The sequence below is a fragment of the Petromyzon marinus genome, chromosome 14 (genome assembly GCF_048934315.1).
Source record: "Petromyzon marinus isolate PM22_M1 ecotype Great Lakes invasive population chromosome 14, UKy_Petmar_22M1.pri1.0, whole genome shotgun sequence".
Lineage (NCBI taxonomy): Eukaryota > Metazoa > Chordata > Hyperoartia > Petromyzontiformes > Petromyzontidae > Petromyzon > Petromyzon marinus.
Genome location: NC_133680.1, coordinates 711,235 through 733,126, shown reverse-complemented (window position 1 = coordinate 733,126; position 21,892 = coordinate 711,235). Strand labels below are relative to the sequence as shown.

The 21,892-nt window shown below is 55.3% G+C and overlaps 1 protein-coding gene across 1 annotated transcript in view; it reads left to right on the top strand.

The window, feature by feature from the left end:
• The window catches only part of LOC116942492 (plexin-A1), a 161,752-nt gene that overhangs the window by 3,927 nt on the left and 135,933 nt on the right, over positions 1-21,892 (top strand). The window contains exons 2-3 of the mRNA XM_032954492.2: positions 6,045-7,532; positions 14,016-14,198. Coding sequence (XP_032810383.2) covers positions 6,144-7,532; positions 14,016-14,198 — 1,572 coding nt within the window. The 5' untranslated portion in view covers positions 6,045-6,143. The remainder of the gene's footprint in view (positions 1-6,044; positions 7,533-14,015; positions 14,199-21,892) is intronic.

Below are 21,892 nucleotides of genomic sequence, written 5' to 3'. Positions count from 1 at the left end.
AGCATCATATATGGGCTGTACAGCATTGGATTCTTAAATCTATCTGTGCGGAGCTTTGACTGACGTTTCCACCGCGTACGCGCGGCGTTGGGGTTCCTCCGAGGTGTCCGGTTACCTCCAGTCTTGAAACCGGCCAAACCTCCCAGGGTAGGAGGACACGAATCTTGCGACTCAGCGAGGCCGCCTTTCCTGGCTAAAGACATGTCATAATACACGTTCACACCTACCTGAGCCATTGTAGTTCGATTGTATGTATCTGCGTGTATACACACACAGATATCGTTATTACTGGGGAGACAAAGGCGGCCGGGCGTGGAGATGACCACACCATAACTTCGTGCGCCGTGCTTGTCTTCATAGGCGCTCGCTAACAGCACTTGCCCCGAAAGTCTGTTGAGGCTATACGGGGGTCTGTCTCGTGTCTCCGTGTGTGTCTCTCTGTATGCGTGCGCGTCTGTATGATTCGGTGCGTGTCTCTGTGTGTGTATCTACGTGTCTCCGTGTGTGTCTCTCTGTATGCGTGCGCGTCTGTATGATTCGGTGCGTGTCTCTGTGTGTGTATCTAAGTGTCTCCGTGTGTGTCTCTCTGTATGCGTGCGCGTCTGTATGATTCGGTGCGTGTCTCTGTGTGTATCTATGTTTCTCCGTGTGTGTCTCCCTGTATGCGTGCGCGTGTCTGTGTGTCTGTATGATTCGGTGCGTGTCTCTGTGTGTGTATCTACGTGTCTCTGTGTGTGTCTCTCTGTATGCGTGCGCGTGTCTGTGTGTCTGTATGATTCGGTGCGTGTCTCTGTGTGTGTATCTACGTGTCTCCGTGTGTGTTTCTCTGTATGCGTGCGCGTGTCTGCGTGTCTGTATGATTCGGTGCGTGTCTCTGTGTGTGTATCTACGTGTCTCCGTGTATGTCTCTCTGTATGCGTGCGCGTGTCTGTGTGTCTGTATGATTCGGTGCGTGTCTCTGTATGCGCGCGTCTACACTGACTGGGCTGGGTCCCCTAATTCACAGGGACCCCTTTCGTGGTTCACAGGGACCCCTGTAGCTGCCAGAGGAGAGAGGGGATACCCCGTTTGGTCAGGACAAGCCATGTTTCCTATTGCTGCCACTTGGGTCGGCTGTATTTTAAGAGCAACCGGGTCTGTGGGGAGCCCTGGCCGACGATACCTGCTCTCCCGATATAGCCTCGCACAGTGGAAAAACATCCTTCAGCGCCAGTACACCTACATGTAGCCTTCTCTCGTGAAGCCAGGGTACGATCTCCCGTGAAGCCAGGGTACGATCTCCCGTGAGGCCAGGGTACGATCTCCCGTGAGGCCAGGGTACGATCTCCCGTGAAGCCAGGGTACGATCTCCCGTGAGGCCAGGGTTGCGTTTCAGTCGGAACGGTGCTCCGTGAATCTTCGAGGTCTCTTCATGTCCATCTCGCATTAGGAACCTCGCGTTCGCTCGCACGTGATTGGCATGAGCACGCGGACTTTGTACTCCAGTGGTAGCGACTTACATTGTTCATCCCTAACGCGAGCCTGCCTAGCGGCGAGCGAGAGATTGACCTCTGGCCGACGTCGACTTTTGGGGCCACCGCTGTTAGCGAGCGCCTACTGAGGCCGGTACGGCGGGCGCGAGAGCGGCGTAGTCACAGCACCACGCCCGGCCGCCTTTGTCTCCCCACTGCTAATGGGTGTACATGGCGGGCGGGTCAGCGACTTATTCAAGGCAGCCGTGATGACCGCTGAGTGCACAGCGTGCATGATGCCATTCTTGAAAATGATGGATGTTCTTGATGGTGATTGTGAAGATAGTCGTGATGACAGTCATCCTGATTGCGTTCATCACATTCACAACAATGATGTTAATAACGATGATTGTAACGATGATGATGTTGATGATAAAAATAAGAGCTTGAGAGTGATCAATTACACTTGGATAATAAGCAATCATTACAATAATATGAATTAATAATGAAATTATATTAATTAGTATTGTGATAAATAATAGTAATTACTGTGATTAATAATATTCATTAGTATTCCACTCGTTAGCCTCACTGAGTCTCATGGCTCGTTTCAAGGAGGCTCCTGCCCAGTCTCCACCGTGATTGCCGGCGTGTGTGTGATCCCGACTGAGTGATCATCACATCACGTACACATCAGCACTGCTGATCGCTTTGGTGATCATTACATCTCGGCGATGGCCATGGTGATGGTGATATTGATCACGGTGGTGGCGGCGGTGATGAAGCTGTGAGTAGAATGCGTCTCACTGGTGACTGCACTGAGCACAGAGGACGCGTACACACAGAGACAAAGATCCCCCGTGTAGCCTGCAACAGACTGTTGCGGCAAGTGCTGTTAGCGAGCACGTATGAAGGCGGGCACGGCACACGAGGGGGTGGGTGGCCAGCAGCACGCCCGGCCGCCTTTGTCTCCCCAGTTTCGATGTTTAGACACCGCACCGGGTACTCATTTGAGGCTGAGTCGACCTAGGGGACGCCCAGTATCGGTTTAGATTTTCGCCACAGTTATTGGCCGTGAACGGGAATTAAACTCCGGTCGCCGGGGGTGGGGGGGGGGGGGCGGAGAGAAGTGCGCTAACCACTACACAACCGCTACCCACGCCTACATTTATGTTGAACTTCTTTCTCACCGTACACAGCCAACCCGTGATAATCAAGAGGTACAGATACACACACATACAGTACAGTATACACATCTCAATTAATAAAGAAACCAACATCAGCACCATCCCGAGCTGTAGAGCAATTAGCGAGGCGAACCGGGGCGTCATTAAGTCGGCGGCTGGCTGAGAGTGGAAGGATGAAGACCCAGATAATGTGTCCCTGCGGGGGGAAGGTTCCCCCTGGACCCCCCCACTCCACACCCCCTAATCACGTGTTGCCCCTCACACCCGAGAAGCTCGCGAGTGTGCGGTTGCAACAGCGAGTACAGTCTAACTCTGCTCCACTGGCAATGACTCCAGTCATCCCTAGGCAATGATCATAGTCATCCCTAGGCAATGACTCCAGTCATCCCTAGGCAATGATCCAAATCGTCCCTAGGCAATGACTCCAGTCATCCCTAGGCAATGATCCTAGTCATCCCTAGGCAATGACCCCAGTCATCCCTAGGCAATGATCCCAGTCGTCCCTAGGCAATGACCCCAGTCATCCCTAGGCAATGATCCCAGTCGTCCCTAGGCAATGACTCCAGTCATCCCTAGGCAATGATCCTAGTCATCCCTAGGCAATGACTTCAGTCATCCCTAGGCAATGATCCCAGTCGTCCCTAGGCAATGACTCCAGTCATCCCTAGGCAATGATCCTAGTCATCCCTAGGCAATGACCCCAGTCATCCCTAGGCAATGATCCCAGTCGTCCCTAGGCAATGACCCCAGTCATCCCTTGGCAATCCCCATCGCTCTGTTTCTGGTCGTGAGTAACATGTCAGCCTGTCTCGCCCTTCGAGAACATCACTCAGTCGGATCACGATCTTCATTACCAGCACCACCATCGTCATCGTCAGTCACGATCGATCCACTGCTGGATGAAAGCAACTCCCCGAGTTTGCCTCCATCACTCGCGGCCTCGCGATTTCGGAAAGGCGCCCCGGCTCCTGGCCACGTGGCCGCCCTCCGATCCGTCGGGCGCGCGAGGCCACGTGGGCGAGCGAGTCGCGGTGCGGTTGGGACGAGGCCAATGGCCCCCCTTGATCTCCGGAGACTGCGCTGGAGTTGACCTTTCCAAGAGAGCGGTGGGAATTCTACATTCACATGACGGGGCCTCGCACGTGCACAGGACGATCGCTGTGTTGGCTTTCCACGGAGTGGTGCTAAATTTTGTCGACGGCGAGATGATGTTGTTGTTGTCGATGGTCAACTTTACCATATCACGTGATATTTCATGGAATATTGTACACGGGGAGGAGCGGTGGCGCAGTGGTGAGCGTATCGTGTTGTTAACCATGCAAGCTGTGGCGAGTGATGTCTGAACCGGTCCCGGACTTTTTCATCCCGCGCTGACCAGCGTGGTGAAGTATGGTCAAACAACCCCCCCCCCCACCGATCGACAATACGGCGTGGCGAAGGGGACTTCATCCAGCAGTGGATTGACAAGGATGCTGTGCATCATTATTATAGTACCGTCTATATATAGTACTGTATATATAGTACCGTATATATAGTACCGTATATATAGTACCGCATATATAGTACTGTATATATAGTACCGTATATATAGTACTGTATATATTTTATGCACTTAAAGGAATATTGGAAATTATCGTCGCCTTTTATTTTACACGCGAAGCAAAATTAAACGTAATGAGCCGTATTTGGGGGCTTGCAACTTCCAGCACGGCACCCCACACCCAGTATCCCTCTCGCTGTGCCGACTCCGAGTCCACGTGGCCACACACTGCAGTCTCTACCAGCGGCGGGCACTCGATTGGGGCCCTCGAAGTCCCCGGCCTGGGTGGGCTCTTGGAGTCCGTGCGACCTCAGCGAGTGACTGCAGATTCGTGAGACGCTCCGAATGGGCGATTCGTTAATCCGAGCGAGCTAAATTGGCCTGCACGAGTGGCGTCCACAGCGTCGCGGACGCGCGAGAGCCGCCGAGCGTCCATCGGCCGACTGGTTAACAGAGCTCCCGATGGCGATGTAGCCTCGCTCATGCACACACACACGTACGCACGTACGCACGCGTGTGTGAACGCGCGCACACACGTGTGTGTACACGCGTACACACACGTATACTCGCGCACACACGTATATACAGGCACACACGTGTATGTGTACATGCACACACATATACACGCACAGTTGATCAGCTCCCAGGTGAGCTGGCCAGCTGTCTGGTGAGTTGATTAGCTATCGGGTAGCTTATTAGTTATTTGGTAATCTTGTAAATCTGCCATGATGGAGCTTCAGGGCTCACCACTGAGCAACAAGGCGGCACCACCACTGCCCCCACCAATTCCTGGAGAACTTGTTAGCTCGGTGGAGCGAAGATCGAGTCCCCGAGGGGTCCCCGAGGAGTCCCCGAGGGGTCCCCGAGGATTCCCTACCTCTGTAGGACGCCCCGGCTGCCCCTGCTGGTGCCGTACAGTGCGGTAGAATTTGACGCCTTGGCCGGGTCGGGGACACGAGGCGATCTCTCAGGCAGCTTCGGGCTTGAGGTGGTCCCGCAAAGCCCCGCGCGCACAGCCAGAGGCACGTGGCGCCGAGTGTCTTTGTTCCTGGGTCGGGAGCTGCCCCCCCCCACCCCCGTGGTGGCCATGGAGTGATCGCGGGCGAGTGCAGCAACATCATCAGCAGCATCAGCTCAACATCAGCAGCAATAGCAGCCCTAGCAGCAGCATCATCACGCCGCACTGATTGCCACTGTAAGTGACGCTTTCTGGGGACGCTCTATATGGGAGGCCTGTGGCGTTATTTATTTATTTATTTCGCTATCTCCCCCGGAGCTTCCCGCGAGATGAGGCATCTCCCGTGGAAGGGAGTCCACGGTGCCGACCGGCGATACAAATAGATCCGAGCGGTACTGCAGGTACAAAAGCGCTCAACCTTGTCCAGACCACCAGTTCAAAAGAACTGCGCGTGTGGCATGGTCGTAATTTAGAACCATAGACTCGAGTTGAGAATGTGGCCGTCACAACAACAGGCGGTAGAGAAACAAGGACTCGGGGCTGCAGACCAGCTTCGTCCTCATTAGGCCACATCAGCACGGTACAGCTATTGGCGCACTCACGGAGAGAGCTGGTCTCGCCTTCCGTCTCACGGAGCTGCTGATGCACGTGATGCCCTTAATCTCAGACATCTCCACCGCTTCACGGCCCCTTACCCCCTCCTCACTGAGTAGGTGGGTGAGTGAACGAGTAAGCAAGTGAGATGGGTGAATGGATAGGCGGGGGGATTTGTAAATAGGTGGGTATACGAGTGAGGAGCTGGGAATATGACTGCGTGGGTGGGCTGGTGAGGAGGTGCACGAGTTCACGATTTATCACGGATGCTTCTCCTGTCACTCACCAGCGCGTGCTCCTCTCGTCCCTTTCAGCTCCCACGACGCCGGGGCCGAGCTGGGCCGGGTCGTGCCGGGTCATCTGGGGTCGCGTGGATGCGTGGACGCGCGTCCAGTTGAGGCGACGCGCGGATCATGACTCCTCCTCACCCCCTCCTCCGCGTCTCCGCCTCCAACCCGGCGCTCGGCAACAACCGTCGCCAACTCTGCCACGGCCGCCGCGATCGCCACAGCCGCCACCGCCGGCCGCCGCCGCTTACGCACCTGCTGCTCGCGCTGCTGCCGCTGCTGCTGCTGCTGCCGCCGCTGGCGCCGGCATCGCGCGGCTCCCGCCAGCCCTCCGGCGAGGACGGAGGTGACGGCGGCGGCGGCGGCGCCGCCAGATTCGCGACGCCCAACAAGAACTGGCCGCTGAACCACCTGGTTGTCGACGGCGGCACGGGCAAGGTGTACGTGGGCGGCGTCAACCGCGTGTACCAGCTGTCGAGCAACCTGACCCTGCTGCGCGACCACGAAACGGGCCCCGTGATGGACAACCGCGAATGCTACCCGCCGCCGATGGTGCAGCAGTGCAACCAGGAGTCAGCGCCCAGCGACAACGTCAACAGGCTGCTGCTGGTGGACGCGCGGCGCTCGCGCCTGCTGGCGTGTGGCAGCGCCTTCCAGGGGGTGTGCAAGCTGCTCAAGCTGGACGACCTCTTCAAGCTGGGCGAGCCGGCGCACAAGTCGGAGCACTACCTGTCGAGCGTCAGCGAGCGCGGCTCGTCCGTCGGGTTCATCGTCGACCCGCCGAGGCGCCCGCCCCGGATCGACGGCGGCGACGACGGGGACTACGATGATAAAGACGAGGAGGACGAGGACGATGAGGAGGGCAGCGTGCTGTTTGTTGGCACGCCGGTCGACGGCAAGGTGGACTACTTCCCGACGATCTCGAGCCGCTGGCTGAAGCGCGACGCGGAGGACGCCAACATGTTCGCGTACGTCTACCACAACGATTTCGAGTCGTCGCAGATGAAGATCCCGTCCGACACGCTCTCCATGTTCCCCAACTTCGACATCTTCTACGTGTACGGCTTCTCGAGCGGAGACTTCGCCTACTTCCTCACCGTGCACCCCGACACACAGCCGCTGTCCGCCGACGCGCCGGCCGAACGCTTCTTCACCTCCAAGGTGGTGCGCCTGTGCCTGCACGACCGCCACTTCTACTCCTACGTCGAGCTGCCCATCGGCTGCTCCAAGGGCGGCGTCGACTACCTCATGGTGCAGGCGGCCTACCTGGCGAGGCCCGGCCGTCGGCTGGCCGAGTCGCTGGGCATCTCGCCGAACGAGAAGGTCCTCTACGCCGTCTTCCTCAAGGACCAGAAGGGCCGGCGCAGGCCGCCGGGCGGCGAGTCGGCGCTCTGCGTCTTCCCGCTGCGCGCCATCGACGAGGCCATCAAGGAGCGCGTGCAGTCGTGCTACCAGGGCAAGGGCACCCTGCAGCTCTCGTGGCACATCAACCGCCTCATATCCTGCACTGCCTCGGTGGGTGCCGGCGCCGAGCGAGCGCGGTGGCGGTTGTGGTGGTGGTGGTGGCGAGCGAACCCGGCAACCCGGGTTCGATTGTGTGTGTACGTTGAACTACTTTCGCGCCGTACGTAGCCGACCGCGCTAATAGCAGGCGCGGGGAGATTGTCGCTCATGGCTGCCGACACCAGTGAGCCTCCCCCTAGGTCGACTCAGCCTCAAATGAGTACCTGGTGCGGTGTGTAATTGTCGCCACTTGGCAGACAAGCGGCCACGCGTGGTGCTGGCCACCCACCCCCTCGTGTGCCGTGCCGACCTTAATAGGTGCTGCGACTCGCAAACGACACTTTTTAAAATACATTTCCATATATCGTTGGAGTCCTGCGATGTTAGTTTCTAATTTATTCAAAGCTGTTTTGTTATTTTGGTGACCCCAGGTGCCTCTTGCAAACGAGACTCTGCCCTGGCTGCTTAGAGTTATCACCTGGTCCAACAAAACCAACTCGAGACTTGAATCAGAATGCACTGCTCTCCACCATCTTGAAAATACCCATAATGCTTTTCACCTACCATCCCCTCCAACTTTATCGCGGACAAGAGGACGGCTCCTCGGGTTTAATCGGACTGCATCTCCTAAGCGAGTAGCCCGGTGCCGAGCTGTACCATGCATGCGCTCTCCGCTGTGTTTAGAGGTCCGCTTGCCAGCGCCATCAAAGTTGACATCGCCTTGGTGAATAGATCCAAACTGAGGCCTTAAATACCAGCAGGTGTCCACAATGTGGAGGGTGTCTCTTAGCCACATCTAGATACGCTGTGGGTATCTCTTAGCCACATCTAGACACACTGTGGGTGTCTCTTAGCCACATCTAGACATGCTGTGGGTATCTCTTAGCCACATCTAGACACGATGTGGGTGTTTCTTAGCCACATCTAGACATGCTGTGGGTGTCTCTTAGCCACATCTAGACACACTGTGGGTGTCCCTTAGCCACATCTATACACTCTGTGGGTATCTCTTAGTCACATCTAGACATGCTGTGGATATCTCTTAGCCACATCTAGACACACTGAGTGTCCCTTAGCCACATCTAGACACATTGTGGACATCTCTTAACCACATCTAGACACATTGTGGATATCTCTTAGCCACATCTAGACACGCTGTGGGTGTCTCTTAGCCACATCTAGACACTCTGTGGGTGTCTCTTAGTCACATCTAGACACGCTATGGGTGTCTCTTAGCCACTTCTAGACACTCTGTGAGTGTCTCTTAGCCACATCTAGACACGCTGTGGGTGTCTCTTAGCCACATATAGACATGCTCTGGGTGTCTCTTAGTCACATCTAGACACTCTGTGGGTGTCTCTTAGTCACATCTAGACATGCTGTGGGTGTCTCTTAGTCACATCTAGACACGCTGTGGGTGTCTCTTAGCCACATCTAGACACTCTGTGGGTGTCTCTTATTCACATCTAGACACGCTGTGTCTCTTAGTCACATCTAGACACTCTGTGAGTGTCTCTTAGTCACATCTAGACACTCTATGAGTGTCTCTTAGTCACATCTAGACGCATTGTGGGTGTCTCTTAGTCACGTCTAGACACTCTGTGGGTGTCTCTTAGTCCCGTGGCTCTTCTCGCACAGGACTCGCTCGGGTGCTGTTTCCCCGCGGAGTCTCCACAGCCCCCCCCCCCATCCTCGCCTCCCACCGCTTGTTGTTGTGTAATGATTCACGTGGCGCTCATGCAGCTCTGCAGGTTGTGGCCATTGTAAATCCCTCAAGCAAACACGCAAGGCCGCACGTTGGCTCACAGAAGCCGCAACGCAAACAGCGTTGGGTAAAGCTTCCTCATCATAGTCGCCATCATCATGAGCCATGGTCAATCCACTGCTGGATGAAGTCCGCCACCTCTCACGATCCCGTGGGGAGCGAGCAACCCAGAACTCCCACACGAGGGGATACGTCGCTCCGTCTCCTCGGTAGATGTCCCTCTCGGACGCGTTCCATCCCGTGGGCTGCCACTCCGTTATGACTCTTGACCGCCGTTCGTCTTGAACCTGAGTGCGTTCTCTCGTCCACGCCTTCCTCGCTCGCTCTGCCTCTCGCGTCCTTGCAAGGGGCATCTCTGCGTTCTGCGCGAGTCGTTCACGACCACGGCGTCTCTGATGGACGGCTCACAGCAGATCGCAGTCCGCACTCATTGCAACCCTTCCCCCTTCGGGCCAGTGCTGGGTCACTCTCCATCACCAAGTTCAGCTTCCCCGAACTCGCTCCACCTGCCCTCGTCTTGCATCCGTAAGCAGCTTTTATTTAAAACGATCAAATCATAATTACGCGTAATATTCAACCTCCTTCGTCAATCCACTGCTGGATGACGAACCGCACCGTGCTGTTCATGGGGTGGTTGACCATACTTCACCACGCTGGTCAGTGCGGGTTGATGAAAGGCAATGGGGGGGGGGGGTGCCCAGAACCGGTTTAGAAATTGCTCGCCACTGACATTAGCCGTAGCCGGGGATCAAACCTGGGACATCTGTAAACAATATCGTTTCAGGAGCCTCTTTAAATCGCGAACAGAGGCTGCACGGGAGAGATAGAGAGACGGAAGGAGCGTCTGCGATCGGGAGGGTTGAATCGCGCTCTCTGATTCACCCCACCTGGCTGACAGCTTTCGGCAAATCACTCGGAATTGGCGCGACTTGCTTCAAGAGCAGCAGAGGTCTTAATTCCTGCGCGCAAGTCCTGCGCGGACATCCGCAAATTAAAATCCCATTTAAACTTCATTGAACGCGTAATATTCATCTAGCACGGGACAGAGGCACGAGAGGCGGGGGTTGGGCTTTGATGTCGAGGGAGATTACGACTGGATTACGGGGCTCTGAAGCCACTTGCGCAAACACACAAAGACAAAGATCCCCCGGATAGCCTTTGATAACAACGGGCGGTTGGGGCAAGTGCTGTTAGCAAAGGCGCTCGCCAACAGCACTTGCTGATACATTTTTTGAAGGCTATACGGGGGACCTTTGTATTTGTGAGCGAGTGGTTAGGGAGTGTGAGTGGTTAGGGAGTGTGAGTGGTTAGGGAGTGTGAGCGGTTAAGGAGTGTGAGCGGTTAGGGAGTGTGAGTGGTTAGGGAGTGTGAGTGGTTAGGGAGTGTGAGTGAGTGGTTAGGGAGTGTGAGTGAGTGGTTAGGGAGTGTGAGTGGTTAGGGAGTGTGAGCGAGTGGTTAGGGAGTGTGAGTGGTTAGGGAGTGTGAGTGAGTGGTTAGGGAGAGTGAGTGAGTGGTTAGGGAGTGTGAGTGGGTAGGGAGTGTGAGTGGTTATGGAGTGTGAGTGAGTGGTTAGGGAGTGTGAGTGATTAGGGAGTGTGAGTGGTTAGGGAGTGTGAGTGGTTAGAGAGTGTGAGTGAGTGGGTAGGGAGTGTGAGTGAGTGGTTAGGGAGTGTGAGTGAGTGGTTAGGGAGTGTGAGTGAGTGGTTAGGGAGTGTGAGTGGTTAGGGAGTGTGAGTGAGTGGTTAGGGAGTGTGAGTGGTTAGGGAGTCTTAGTAGTGGTTAGGGAGTGTGAGTGGTTAGGGAGTGTGAGTGAGTGGGTAGGGAGTGTGAGTGAGTGGTTAGGGAGTGTGAGTGGTTAGGGAGTGTGAGTGAGTGGTTAGGGAGTGTGAGTGGTTAGGGAGTGTGAGTGGTTAGGGAGTGTGAGTGAGCGGTTAGGGAGTGTGAGTGAGTGGTTAGGGAGTGTGAGTGAGTGGTTAGGGAGTGTGAGTGGTTAGGGAGTGTGAGTGGTTAGGGAGTGTGAGTGAGTGGTTAGGGAGTGTGAGTGAGTGGTTAGGGAGTGTGAGTGAGTGGGTAGGAAGTGTGAGTGGTTAGGGAGTGTGAGTGAGTGGTTAGGGAGTGTGAGTGGTTAGGGAGTGTGAGTGGTTAGGGAGTGTGAGTGGTTAGGGAGTGTGAGTGAGAGGTTAGGGAGTGTGAGTGAGTGGTTAGGGAGTGTGAGTGAGTGGGTAGGGAGTGTGAGTGGTTAGGGAGTGTGAGTGAGTGGTTAGGGAGTGTGAGTGGTTAGGGAGTGTGAGTGGTTAGGGAGTGTGAGTGGTTAGGGAGTGTGAGTGGTTAGGGAGTGTGAGTGAGTGGTTAGGGAGTGTGAGTGGTTAGGGAGTGTGAGTGGTTAGGGAGTGTGAGTGAGTGGTTAGGGAGTGTGAGTGAGTGGTTAGGGAGTGTGAGTGGTTAGGGAGTGTGAGTGGTTAGGGAGTGTGAGTGAGTGGTTAGGGAGTGTGAGTGAGTGTCTCACCGCGGCTCTGCTGCCTCTGCAGTTTGCCGGGGCGGCTCCTCTCGCTCGCTGTTTATTTATTTATTTATCACCGCCATCAACAAAGAGGAGCCGCCTCGCGCCGTCTTCTCTGTCACTCTGCCGCAGCAGCTTGGACCCGGGGCAAATCGAAGGCGACGTCGAGTCACATCGCGTGGCAACGGCGTCTCCTCCTCCTCCTCCTCCCCCACCGCTCCGTGTGCCTCTGCACCACGCGCGATGCATTCTCCCTCCTCTCTCCCTCCTCTCTCCCTCCTCCTCCCCAACCGCGTGCGCTTTAAACGCTAACATGTTCGGCGATGTCACATTTCATTCCTCGCTCAAGTGCGATCGCCCTCCACTTTGTTCCTCTGCGGACGCGGAGCGGCAGACTGCTGGGGAGGGGGGGGCAGTAGCCCCCCACTCGCACAACGCCCCTCCCTAGCCGGGGCGAGCTTGAGGAGGCTGAGCCGCTCCTGCCCGAAGTCTTACCCCCTCCCCCCCGCTAATGTGAATCTGCGAGCCTCTTGTGCTGGTGATGACGGCCGAGATGTCTGCAGTAGTTGGGGGGGGGGGGTAAAATGCACCGATGAGTGCACCTGGGCAGTGCTCAGGGGGGTGCGAGGCAGGGAGCAGATCCTCGCTGCTCGCTCCGTTTCGCCTTCAGCGTTTCACACCGACGGTTTCGCGGAACCCCTCACGAGGGGTTCCCCCTCATTTAAATTTGCACTTGAGGGTGGCCCTCGCTCCCCCCTCTTCCTCCACCCCCCCCCCCCCCCAACTGTGGGCATGTTTGGAGGAGGGGCAGGGCGGTGGTCTGTCGTGGCCGGGGACGCGGAGGGGCCGCGCTGCCGTGTCCCGGGGGGGCGGGGGGTTGGGTCCCGGGGTGCTGTGACGAGGCAAATGGGACGCAGACGCCCGGACAGACAGAGAGGGAGAGAGCGGAGGGGGAGGGAGGGAGCAGAGGGAGCCACTGTGGGCACAGAGACGCGGAGCGGTGCGGACACGCGGAGTGGGCCACAGACTAGGATGGAGGGACGGGCGGGACGGGGCGGCAGACGAGGCGAGGCCTTCCAAAGGCCGTCTCCCTCCCCTGCGCTCTCCCGTACTCTCCTCCACTGCACTCTGTCATCTAATAATATTTACAGCTTAGAGATCTACGCATTTCATAAAATCTCAAGGCGCTTTACGTGAATGCCAATGGGGGGTTTGGTTGGGTCAGAAGTGGCTCCAAGTCAAAACAGAAAATGCCTTCTGAAAGATGTCCTGAGGTGAAGAACTTGAAGATCCCAAACGAACCGAACTCCCCGACAGCTTTCGACAGAGAGTCCGACAGTGCGGGTGCCAAGGGTGCCAAGGGCCAGAGATCGCTGCGCACGAGACTTGAGCTTCGTTCTGGGGATACTGAGCAGATCCAAATCCGCAGACATCGATGGAAATGATCTAAAACAAGTCCTGGGCTTTCTCCAAGGTCGACTCAACCTTAAATGGGTACCTGGTGCAGTGGGTAAACACCGGCACCACGGAGGGAGACAAAGGTGGATGGGGTGGTCTTGGCCACACACGTGAGAGAGGGTCGTGCCAAATCTTTGCAGTAAGGATGCGATGGTGCTGGTGTGTGTGATCCCATTTGAGTAATTTGCTGGTAATTTTTCAACATTGGAATGTTTAGGCCAATACTATTTGCCCAAACATTAGTTTTCTCTGGAGAACCCGGAGGAAACGAAAGTAGAACAGAGGGAGAACACAAAAACTCCCCACTCACTCGTACACACACTCAGCAGGACAGAGGGAACATGTAAACTCCCCAGTCACTCGTACACACACTCAGCAGGACAGAGGGAACATGTAAACTCCCCAGTCACTCGTACACACACTCAGCAGGACAGAGGGAACATGTAAACTCCCCAGTCACTCGTACACACACTCAGCAGGACAGAGGGAACATGTAAACTCCCCAGTCACTCGTACACACACTCAGCAGGACAGAGGGAACATGTAAACTCCCCAGTCACTCGTACACACACTCAGCAGGACAGAGGGAACATGTAAACTCCCCAGTCACTCGTACACACACTCAGCAGGACAGAGGGAACATGTAAACTCCACAGAACGACGAGTCAGGAAGTCAAACCCAGGCACCTATTGCTACGGGGCACGAGCGTCACCCCTGAGCGCTGGTGACGTGTTCATTGTCCTCCTCCTCGTCGCCCCCTCCCGCTCTCAGACGATCAACATCACCGACCGCTTCTGCGGCCTCAACTTGAACCAGCCGCTGGGAGGCGACACGATCATCACGGGCGTGCCGCTCTTCTCGGACGACCGCGACGCCATGAGCTCCGTCACGGCCTACGTCTACAAGGACTATGCCGTGGCGTTCGTCGGCACCGCCTCGGGGAACCTCAAGAAGGTACGAGCGGCGGGCACCGCGGGGGTGGGCGGTTCGGTGGACCGCTGGGAGGGGCACCGCAGGGTAGAGGGCCCGGCGAGCCGGCGGGGCCTTGTGGCGGTGGTGCCCTGGAGGGGGAACGCTCCTTGTAGCTGGGTCGTTGCTGGGTTTGCAAAGACCGGGTCCCGTTGGTTCTGGGGAAAATAAGTGCGAGAGCATGGGTTTGAAGACCTGTAGAGTTACTCGGAGACACGTAGACTCGCACAGAGACCCATAGAGTTACACGGAGACTCGCGGGGACGCGCAGCCTTCCCATTTCACGCCGTGGGGAATGCTCGGGAGGGGGAGAGCACGACGGCGCACACACCCCATGGTACATGGGGTGTGCGCGCTGCGTTAGTTCTGGCCGGGCTCTCGCGGCCCACACGGTGGCTGTGTCGGAGAGGTGGGGGGGGTCCCTTGTTTTGTCTGCCGAGCCGACGACAGACACAGCAGCCGGTTCACTGTTGGCTGTTGGACGAGACGCCGGGGAGGGGCGTCCGAGACGACGATGTTCCCCTGAGTCTCCCACGCCACCCCCCCCCCTCCCCCTCACGCCTCCAATGTCCCCCGGTGTCCAACGCGGCGGGGAGTGGAGCGACTTTCCGCTGCGTTCCGGTGCCAGTATCGGCCGTTGTCATCTTACCGAAGGGTTGCCGGGCCGCTGGTAGATGACTGGAGCTGGTAGCACGTGAGCAGTCATAGCCAAAGCTACTGGACATGGTGTGGCGGGTGCGGAAATGTTAAACGGCTTCACCGATCCGGCGGACATTAACCCAACAAACGCACGTGGCCAGTTGTACGGGAGGCAACTCTGACTCAAGCTATGACGTCACGGCATCGTCACAGCAGAACTTCCTGTTTACTTTGAATATGACGTCATCACGCTGCCAATGGGGTTGAAAAACAAACGCAATCAGATGCCACCGTTATACAGCACTGGAGGAATTATGCACATTTGTTACCTTAATGTATTTTCATAAAACATCCCACCATTATTAAAAAAAAAGAATGGTAGGATCCCATTCGATCGCCACCGGGAGGAGACCGATGCCAACTCTGGGCAGACCCTCCCGGGCCGACCCACGAGGAGGGTTGGCAACCCGAGCTCTCTGCTCCTCGTGAGTGCAGCTTCAGCGCTCACCTAGTCCGTGCGAGCACTTGCGAGAGAGCACGCGGTGGCGTTGAAAAGCTCCCGCCTTCACGACCGGTCGTGGCAGCGCTTGCAAATGTTTGTCCAGCAGACGCGCCGACGAGCAGGGCACCTGGATGTCTGTGAAAAAAGAGCTTTGTAGCTCATCGGATTCCTCCAGTATCCATAAATATTCTAAAGAAGAAGAACCGTGCCTATGCGTGGCTGGGGATGCGTTTCATTGTCCGCTACGGAAGCCGGCGCGTGGTGGGGGGGGGGAGGCTGTCAGGGTAAAACGAGTTTTGTATTTGCGATAATCCGCGTCTCTGGTAACGCTTTGATCATCTTGTCTGGTTCTCTCTCTCGGGTGACTTGAAACGAAAGTTTAATTCAGAGCGGATCATGGTCGCGAGAGTTATGTACAGACAGACAGAGCTCATGCATCGACGTGTTCAAGTTTGATTGGAAAGTGTTATTGGTTATACATGTCAAATACGGGACAATCTCTTCTTTGTAACACAAGAACGTGGTCTGATAGTGATGATGCTGCTGCTGCTGCTGCGTTGGCAGCGGTGCACAAGCAGAGCCCACACAGCAACAGCAGAAACTCAGCACGCTCGTAAATAACTCGTGTCCTATGAAGGGCCGTTGCCTAAAACGTTGCCTGTTTTAAATACAGTGCAGCATTTCATTTTTTAGACCACGCAGTGTTATTGACGATCGTCCTTTGAAAAATAATTATAATACAAATAATACAGATAATGTTACTTTGGGAGAATGTTCTCCGCCGGAATGGAAGTACTGTATATAATTTTGGAGGCCTACGAGAGAACAGCGGTGGTGAATGCGGCGTGACCTGGATTGCGGGCTGTGTGTGCTCTGCGCTCACACAATGAGCGCTGATTTACTGCGATCACGGATCTCCTCGCTGCGGTGGCGGTGAATCGGGGGGAGGGGGATGGAGGAGCGGTGGCGCAGCGGTTAGCACAAGCTGGTTTTGGACACTCGTACCGTCCCCAGGCCCCTCTTGCCAAGGACTGCACTTGTTTTTCCTAGTCCATTGGGAGGTAGCAGTTTCAGTCGGTTTGGCCAGACATTCATGATGAGTGAGCTCAAGGAGATTAGAGTGATCACTCGTCATCATGAAAGGCTTTGTAATAGGAGTGTCGTAATTATCATTATCTGCATCATAAAATCATCATCATCATCATACCAACATTGTCATCGATGTCAACCATGAATCATCATCATCATCAGCAGTGGTGGAGGGGTGGCTTTGTGAAGTCATCATCATCTGTATCAAGACGATCACCATCATCGTCATCATCATCATGATGATCAACAACATCTCTGTTGTCATCACCACCATCACCATTACCTCCTCCTTCGCGTGCCTGCCCTCTTGAGAGAGTGGTGCCGTGGCCCCCACTGTGGGCCAGGATCCCCCGTGCCCCCTCCCTGCCCCCCCTCCTCCCCTATTAAGACGACGGCGTCATGGCAACTGACAGCGGCGAAGGGCGAAGCCTGGGCCCTCCGTGAACGAGGATCCATCCACGCACCCTGACCCCGCTCTCCATCAGCCGCACATTCATCTCCCTCTGCATTCTCTTCCATCCTCCTCCCTCCCACTCCTCATCCTGCTCCTCCATCCTAATCCTCATTCCCTCCCTCCCCCCTCGACCATGCCCACCCTCCATTGCTGTTGCCGGAGGTGGAGAAGAGAGGCACGGGGAGGAGGAGGTGGGAGACGCAGGCAGGGGGAAGAGGTGGATGAGGGAGACACGACGAGGGGGACGGTGGTGGCACTGCGGGCACGCTCGCAGTCCCCGCAGCGGAGGCGGCGTGTCACCTCTCCCTCGCTCCCTCCGTCTCGCGCCATCTCTCCCATCTCTCCCATCTCCCGCACTCTCTCCCCATCTCTCTCAAACTGCCTCCATCGTCATCTATCCGTCTCTCTCTCTCTCTCCCTCGCCACTCTCCCAATCTCCCTCCAGCTCTCATCTCTCCGCGTCCCTCCCCCATCTCTCCCCCATCTCTCTCCATCGCCCTATCTCCGTCTCCCCCATATTTCCATCTCCTATCTCCCTTCATCTCTCATCTCTCTCAATCCGCACTTCACTAGCCTCTGCAGCGCCGTGAAATGAGAGACGCGATCGGGCAGTGGGGAGGGGGTGGGGGGTACGGAGTGGGGGGGAGGGCGATGTTGCCTCGCCCGCTCGCCCGCTCTGCGGCGTCATCTGGATGCTCGCTCCATAAACGCTCGTTTATGGCCGTCGTTTGCGGCATTTCTGAAACGTTCCCAACGAGCGCCGTTAATTGAGAGCAGGCGCGCGTGCGAGGGACGCCCGCTCGCCCGCTCGCCCGCGGTGATTCACGGCGCTGCCGCCCCCCACACCCCCCCACGCCACCTTCCCCGGTGCCCCCCTCCCCACCCTCCCCACCCTGCCCAACACCACCACCACCACCACCACCCTCCCCACCCTCCTCCCTACCACCTCCCTCCCCACCCTCCCCACCACCTCCCACCAACCACTCCTCCCCCCTTCCCGATCCCCAAACCCAAATAGAATATTTAGAATATTGGGGTTTGGGAGATTTTGATTAAAATCAAAATCCACTGGCACTGTGTGTGAGAGTTACTTCCTGTACAGGTGCAGTCGACCGCCAATGCTGCGCTCACCATCATCACCACCAACAACTCCACCATCACCAACACCACCACCAACACCACCATCATCACCACTACCATCACCAACAGCACCACCAACATCACCAACACCACCACCATTACCACCATCACCACCATCATCACCACCAACACCACCATAATCACCACCAACACCACCATCATCACCACCACCAACACCACCACCAACACCACCATCACCAACACCACCACCAACAGCACTTTCATCACCACCACCAACACCACCAACACCACCACCATCACCACCACCAACACAACCATCATCATCACCATCATCACCAACACCTCCAACATCATCACCACCAACATCACCAACAACAACCGCCGTTCGCCACTAAGTGGCGGTGACGTCACCACGATGCTTGTGCCAGGCCATGTGCACCTTGAGGCCACGTGAAGTGTCGAACGCCCGCTGGCAGGAGGTCACGGGGCAGACCCAGCAGGTGCCACGGGTCGACTGAATGAGATGACTGGCTGATGCACCACCTGTGCCCCCTACTGTGCCAACCTGCTGTGCTTTAGCCACCCGGTGCTCCGCTCGTTTTTGTGAGCGTCGCTCTTCCGCCCTCCGTTGTTGTTGGAGGGCGACTGCCTCCAACTGCCCAGTAGCGTCCTTCACGAGCCTCCTCCACAGAGGCCGATCTTGACACCGCTGGTACCAGTAATCGGCAAGTCCACTCAGCTCCACGTTCTCCTGTACTACATCACTCCATCTCTTCTCTAGCCGTGCCGCGCCCGTTTAGCCCCCTCGATCTGGCCGAACAAAAGCTGTTTCGGCATGCGGTGGCTGGGCATGCGGGCTACATGACCCAGCCAATGCAGCCTTGCCTGCCGGAGGAGCTCACCGATGGGACCTTGCCCAGATCTTTCAAGAATTTGTGAGCTTCTCACACAATCCAGCATGGTTCAACCCAGGATGGATCGTAGGCAGGCTAGCCTAAATGTTTCTAACCGGCGAAGATGTTCCATTAAGGGGGTCCACGTTTCGCAGGCGTAGAGATGGGAGGGAATGACCGTGGCCAAGAACACCTGAAGCTTAGTGCGGAGCGACAGACCAGGTAGCTTCCACACAGCGTTACGCAACCGATGAAAATATATTGCCGCTCGACTGATTCGGAGTGAGACCTCTGCTGTTAAACGGGAGCTGGTCATAAGCACACTGCCCAGGTATGGGAAACTCTCCACTCTCTCCACAACTGCCCCATCACCGATTGGGAGTTGTGGGGGTGGAGTGTCCGATGGTACAAAATACCCAGGCAGGTGCTTAGTTTTGGTGGGGCTGATGGTAAGGCCCCATCTCTTAGTGGCACGCTCAAGTCTCAGCAGCAGAAGTCTCCAACTCCTCCTCTGAATGAGCAGCTATTACCAAATCATCGCCATACATAACGTGGTTGAGCAATAGGGAGCCGTCCCTTGAACATCACCAACACCACAACCAACACCACCATCACCACCATCATCACCACCAACACCACCATCATCACCACCAACACCACCATTATCACCACCAACATCACCAACATCACCAACACCACCAACACCACCATCACCACCACCAACACCACCTTCATCACCAACACCTCCACCATCATCATCTACAGTGAGGGAAAAAAGTATTTGATCCCCTGCTGATTTTGTACGTTTGCCCACTGACAAAGAAATTATCAGTTTATAATTTTAATGGTAGATTTATTTGAACAGTGAGAGACAGAATAACAACAAAAAAATCCAGAAAAACGCATGTCAAAAACGTTATAAATTGATTTGCATTTTAATGAGGGAAATAAGTATTTGACCCCCTCTCAATTAGAAACATTTCTGGCTCCCAGGTGTCTTTTATACAGGGAACGAGCTGATTTCAGGAGCACACTCTTAAAGGGAGTGCTCCTAATCTCAGCTTGTTACCTGTATAAAAGACACCTGTCCACAGAAGCAATCAATCAATCAGATTCCAAACTCTCCACCATTGCCAAGGCCAAAGAGCCCTCGAAGGATGTCAGGGACAAGATTGTAGACCTACACAAGGCTGAAATGGGCTACAAGACCATTGCCAAGCAGCTTGGTGAGAAGGTGACAACAGTTGGTGAGATTATTCGCAAATGGAAGAAACACAAAGGAACTGTCAATCTCCCTCGGCCTGGGGCTCCATGCAAGATTTCACCTCGTGGAGTTGCAATGATCATGAGAACGTTGAGGAATCAGCCCAGAACTACACGGGAGGATCTTGTCAGTGATCTCAAGGTAGCTGGGACCATAGTCACCAAGAAAACAATCGGTAAAACACTACGCCGTGAAGGACTGAAATCCTTCAGCGCCTGCAAGGTCCCCCTGCTCAAGAAAGCACATATACATGCCCGTCTGAAGTTTGCCAATGAACATCTGAATGATTCAGAGGACAACTGGGTGAAAGTGTTGTGGTCAGATGAGACCAAAATGGAGCTCTTTGACATTAACTCAACTCGCCGTGTTTGGAGGAGGAGGAATGCTGCCTATGACCCCAAGAACACCATCGTCAAACATGGAGGTGGAAACATTATGCTTTGGGGGTGTTTTTCTGCTAAGGGGACAGGACAACTTCACCGCATCAAAGGGACGATGGACGGGGCCATGTACCGTCAAATATTGGGTGAGAACCTCCTTCCCTCAGCCAGGGCATTGAAAATGGGTCATGGATGGGTATTCCAGGATGACAATGACCCAAAACACACGGCCAAGACAACAAAGGAGTGGCTCAAGAAGAAGCACATTAAGGTCCTGGAGTGGCCTAGCTAGTCTCCAGACCTTAATCCCGTAGAAAATCTGTGGAGGGAGTTGAAGGTTCGAGTTGCCAAACGTCAGCCTGGAAACCTTAATGACTTGGAGAAGATCTGCAAAGAGGAGTGGGACAAAATCCCTCCTGAGATGTGTGCAAACCTGGTGGCCAACTACAAGAAACGTCTGACCTCTGTGATTGCCAACAAGGGTTTTGCCACCAAGTACTAAGTCATGTTTTGCAGAGGGGTCAAATACTTATTTCCTTCATTAAAATGCAAATCAATTTATAACATTTTTGACATGCGTTTTTCTGGATTTTGTTGTTGTTATTCTGTCTCTCACTGTTCAAATAAACCTACCTTTAAAATTATATACTGATCATTTCTTTGTCAGTGGGCAAACGTCCAAAATCAGCAGGGGATCATATACTTTTTTTCCCTCTGTACATACACCACCACCACCATGGTAATTTATTTATTTAGCGCGTACGTTTATGCTGCTCGTATCATTCCATTCACCGGTGGGGGGAAGCGTGGTCACGATGAGCGTGTGCCATAGACAAACATCGGCATGAGCGAAAGATGCTCCTGTAGCAGGACCCTCCTGCAAGCAGGTCTTGAAACTCTCAACAAGCCTTTCCTGGATAAATAGTCAACACGCAGAGAAATTTCCTGCTAAAATTAGAATTTAAGTGGTGCTCGTACCCTCGTTATAATCCTGCAAAGCCGGTGGTAAAAATTCCACATTTCTATGGCGGGGGCGAGTCTGTCCATAAGACCACCATCGTCAACTTCCGAACAAAGTGGTACCCATTTTATCAACCTCAGGGGAATGACGGATAGTCCGTACAAACCACCGCCTCCCCCACCCCCGACCAGGATTTGAACTCTCAACCTCTGGATGGCGAGGCGTTGAGCGGTGGTGATCTCGCGGTGCGTGGGTGCGGGAGGCCGGGGTGCACGGTGGCCAACCCGTGCAGCAATCCCCCGCACCACAGGGGTTTGGCGGCCGCGTGAACGGCAAGCGGCGCATTGTTAGCGGAGCTCCCCGGCTCGAGAGCTCCGGCGAAACGGATTTGAGGTC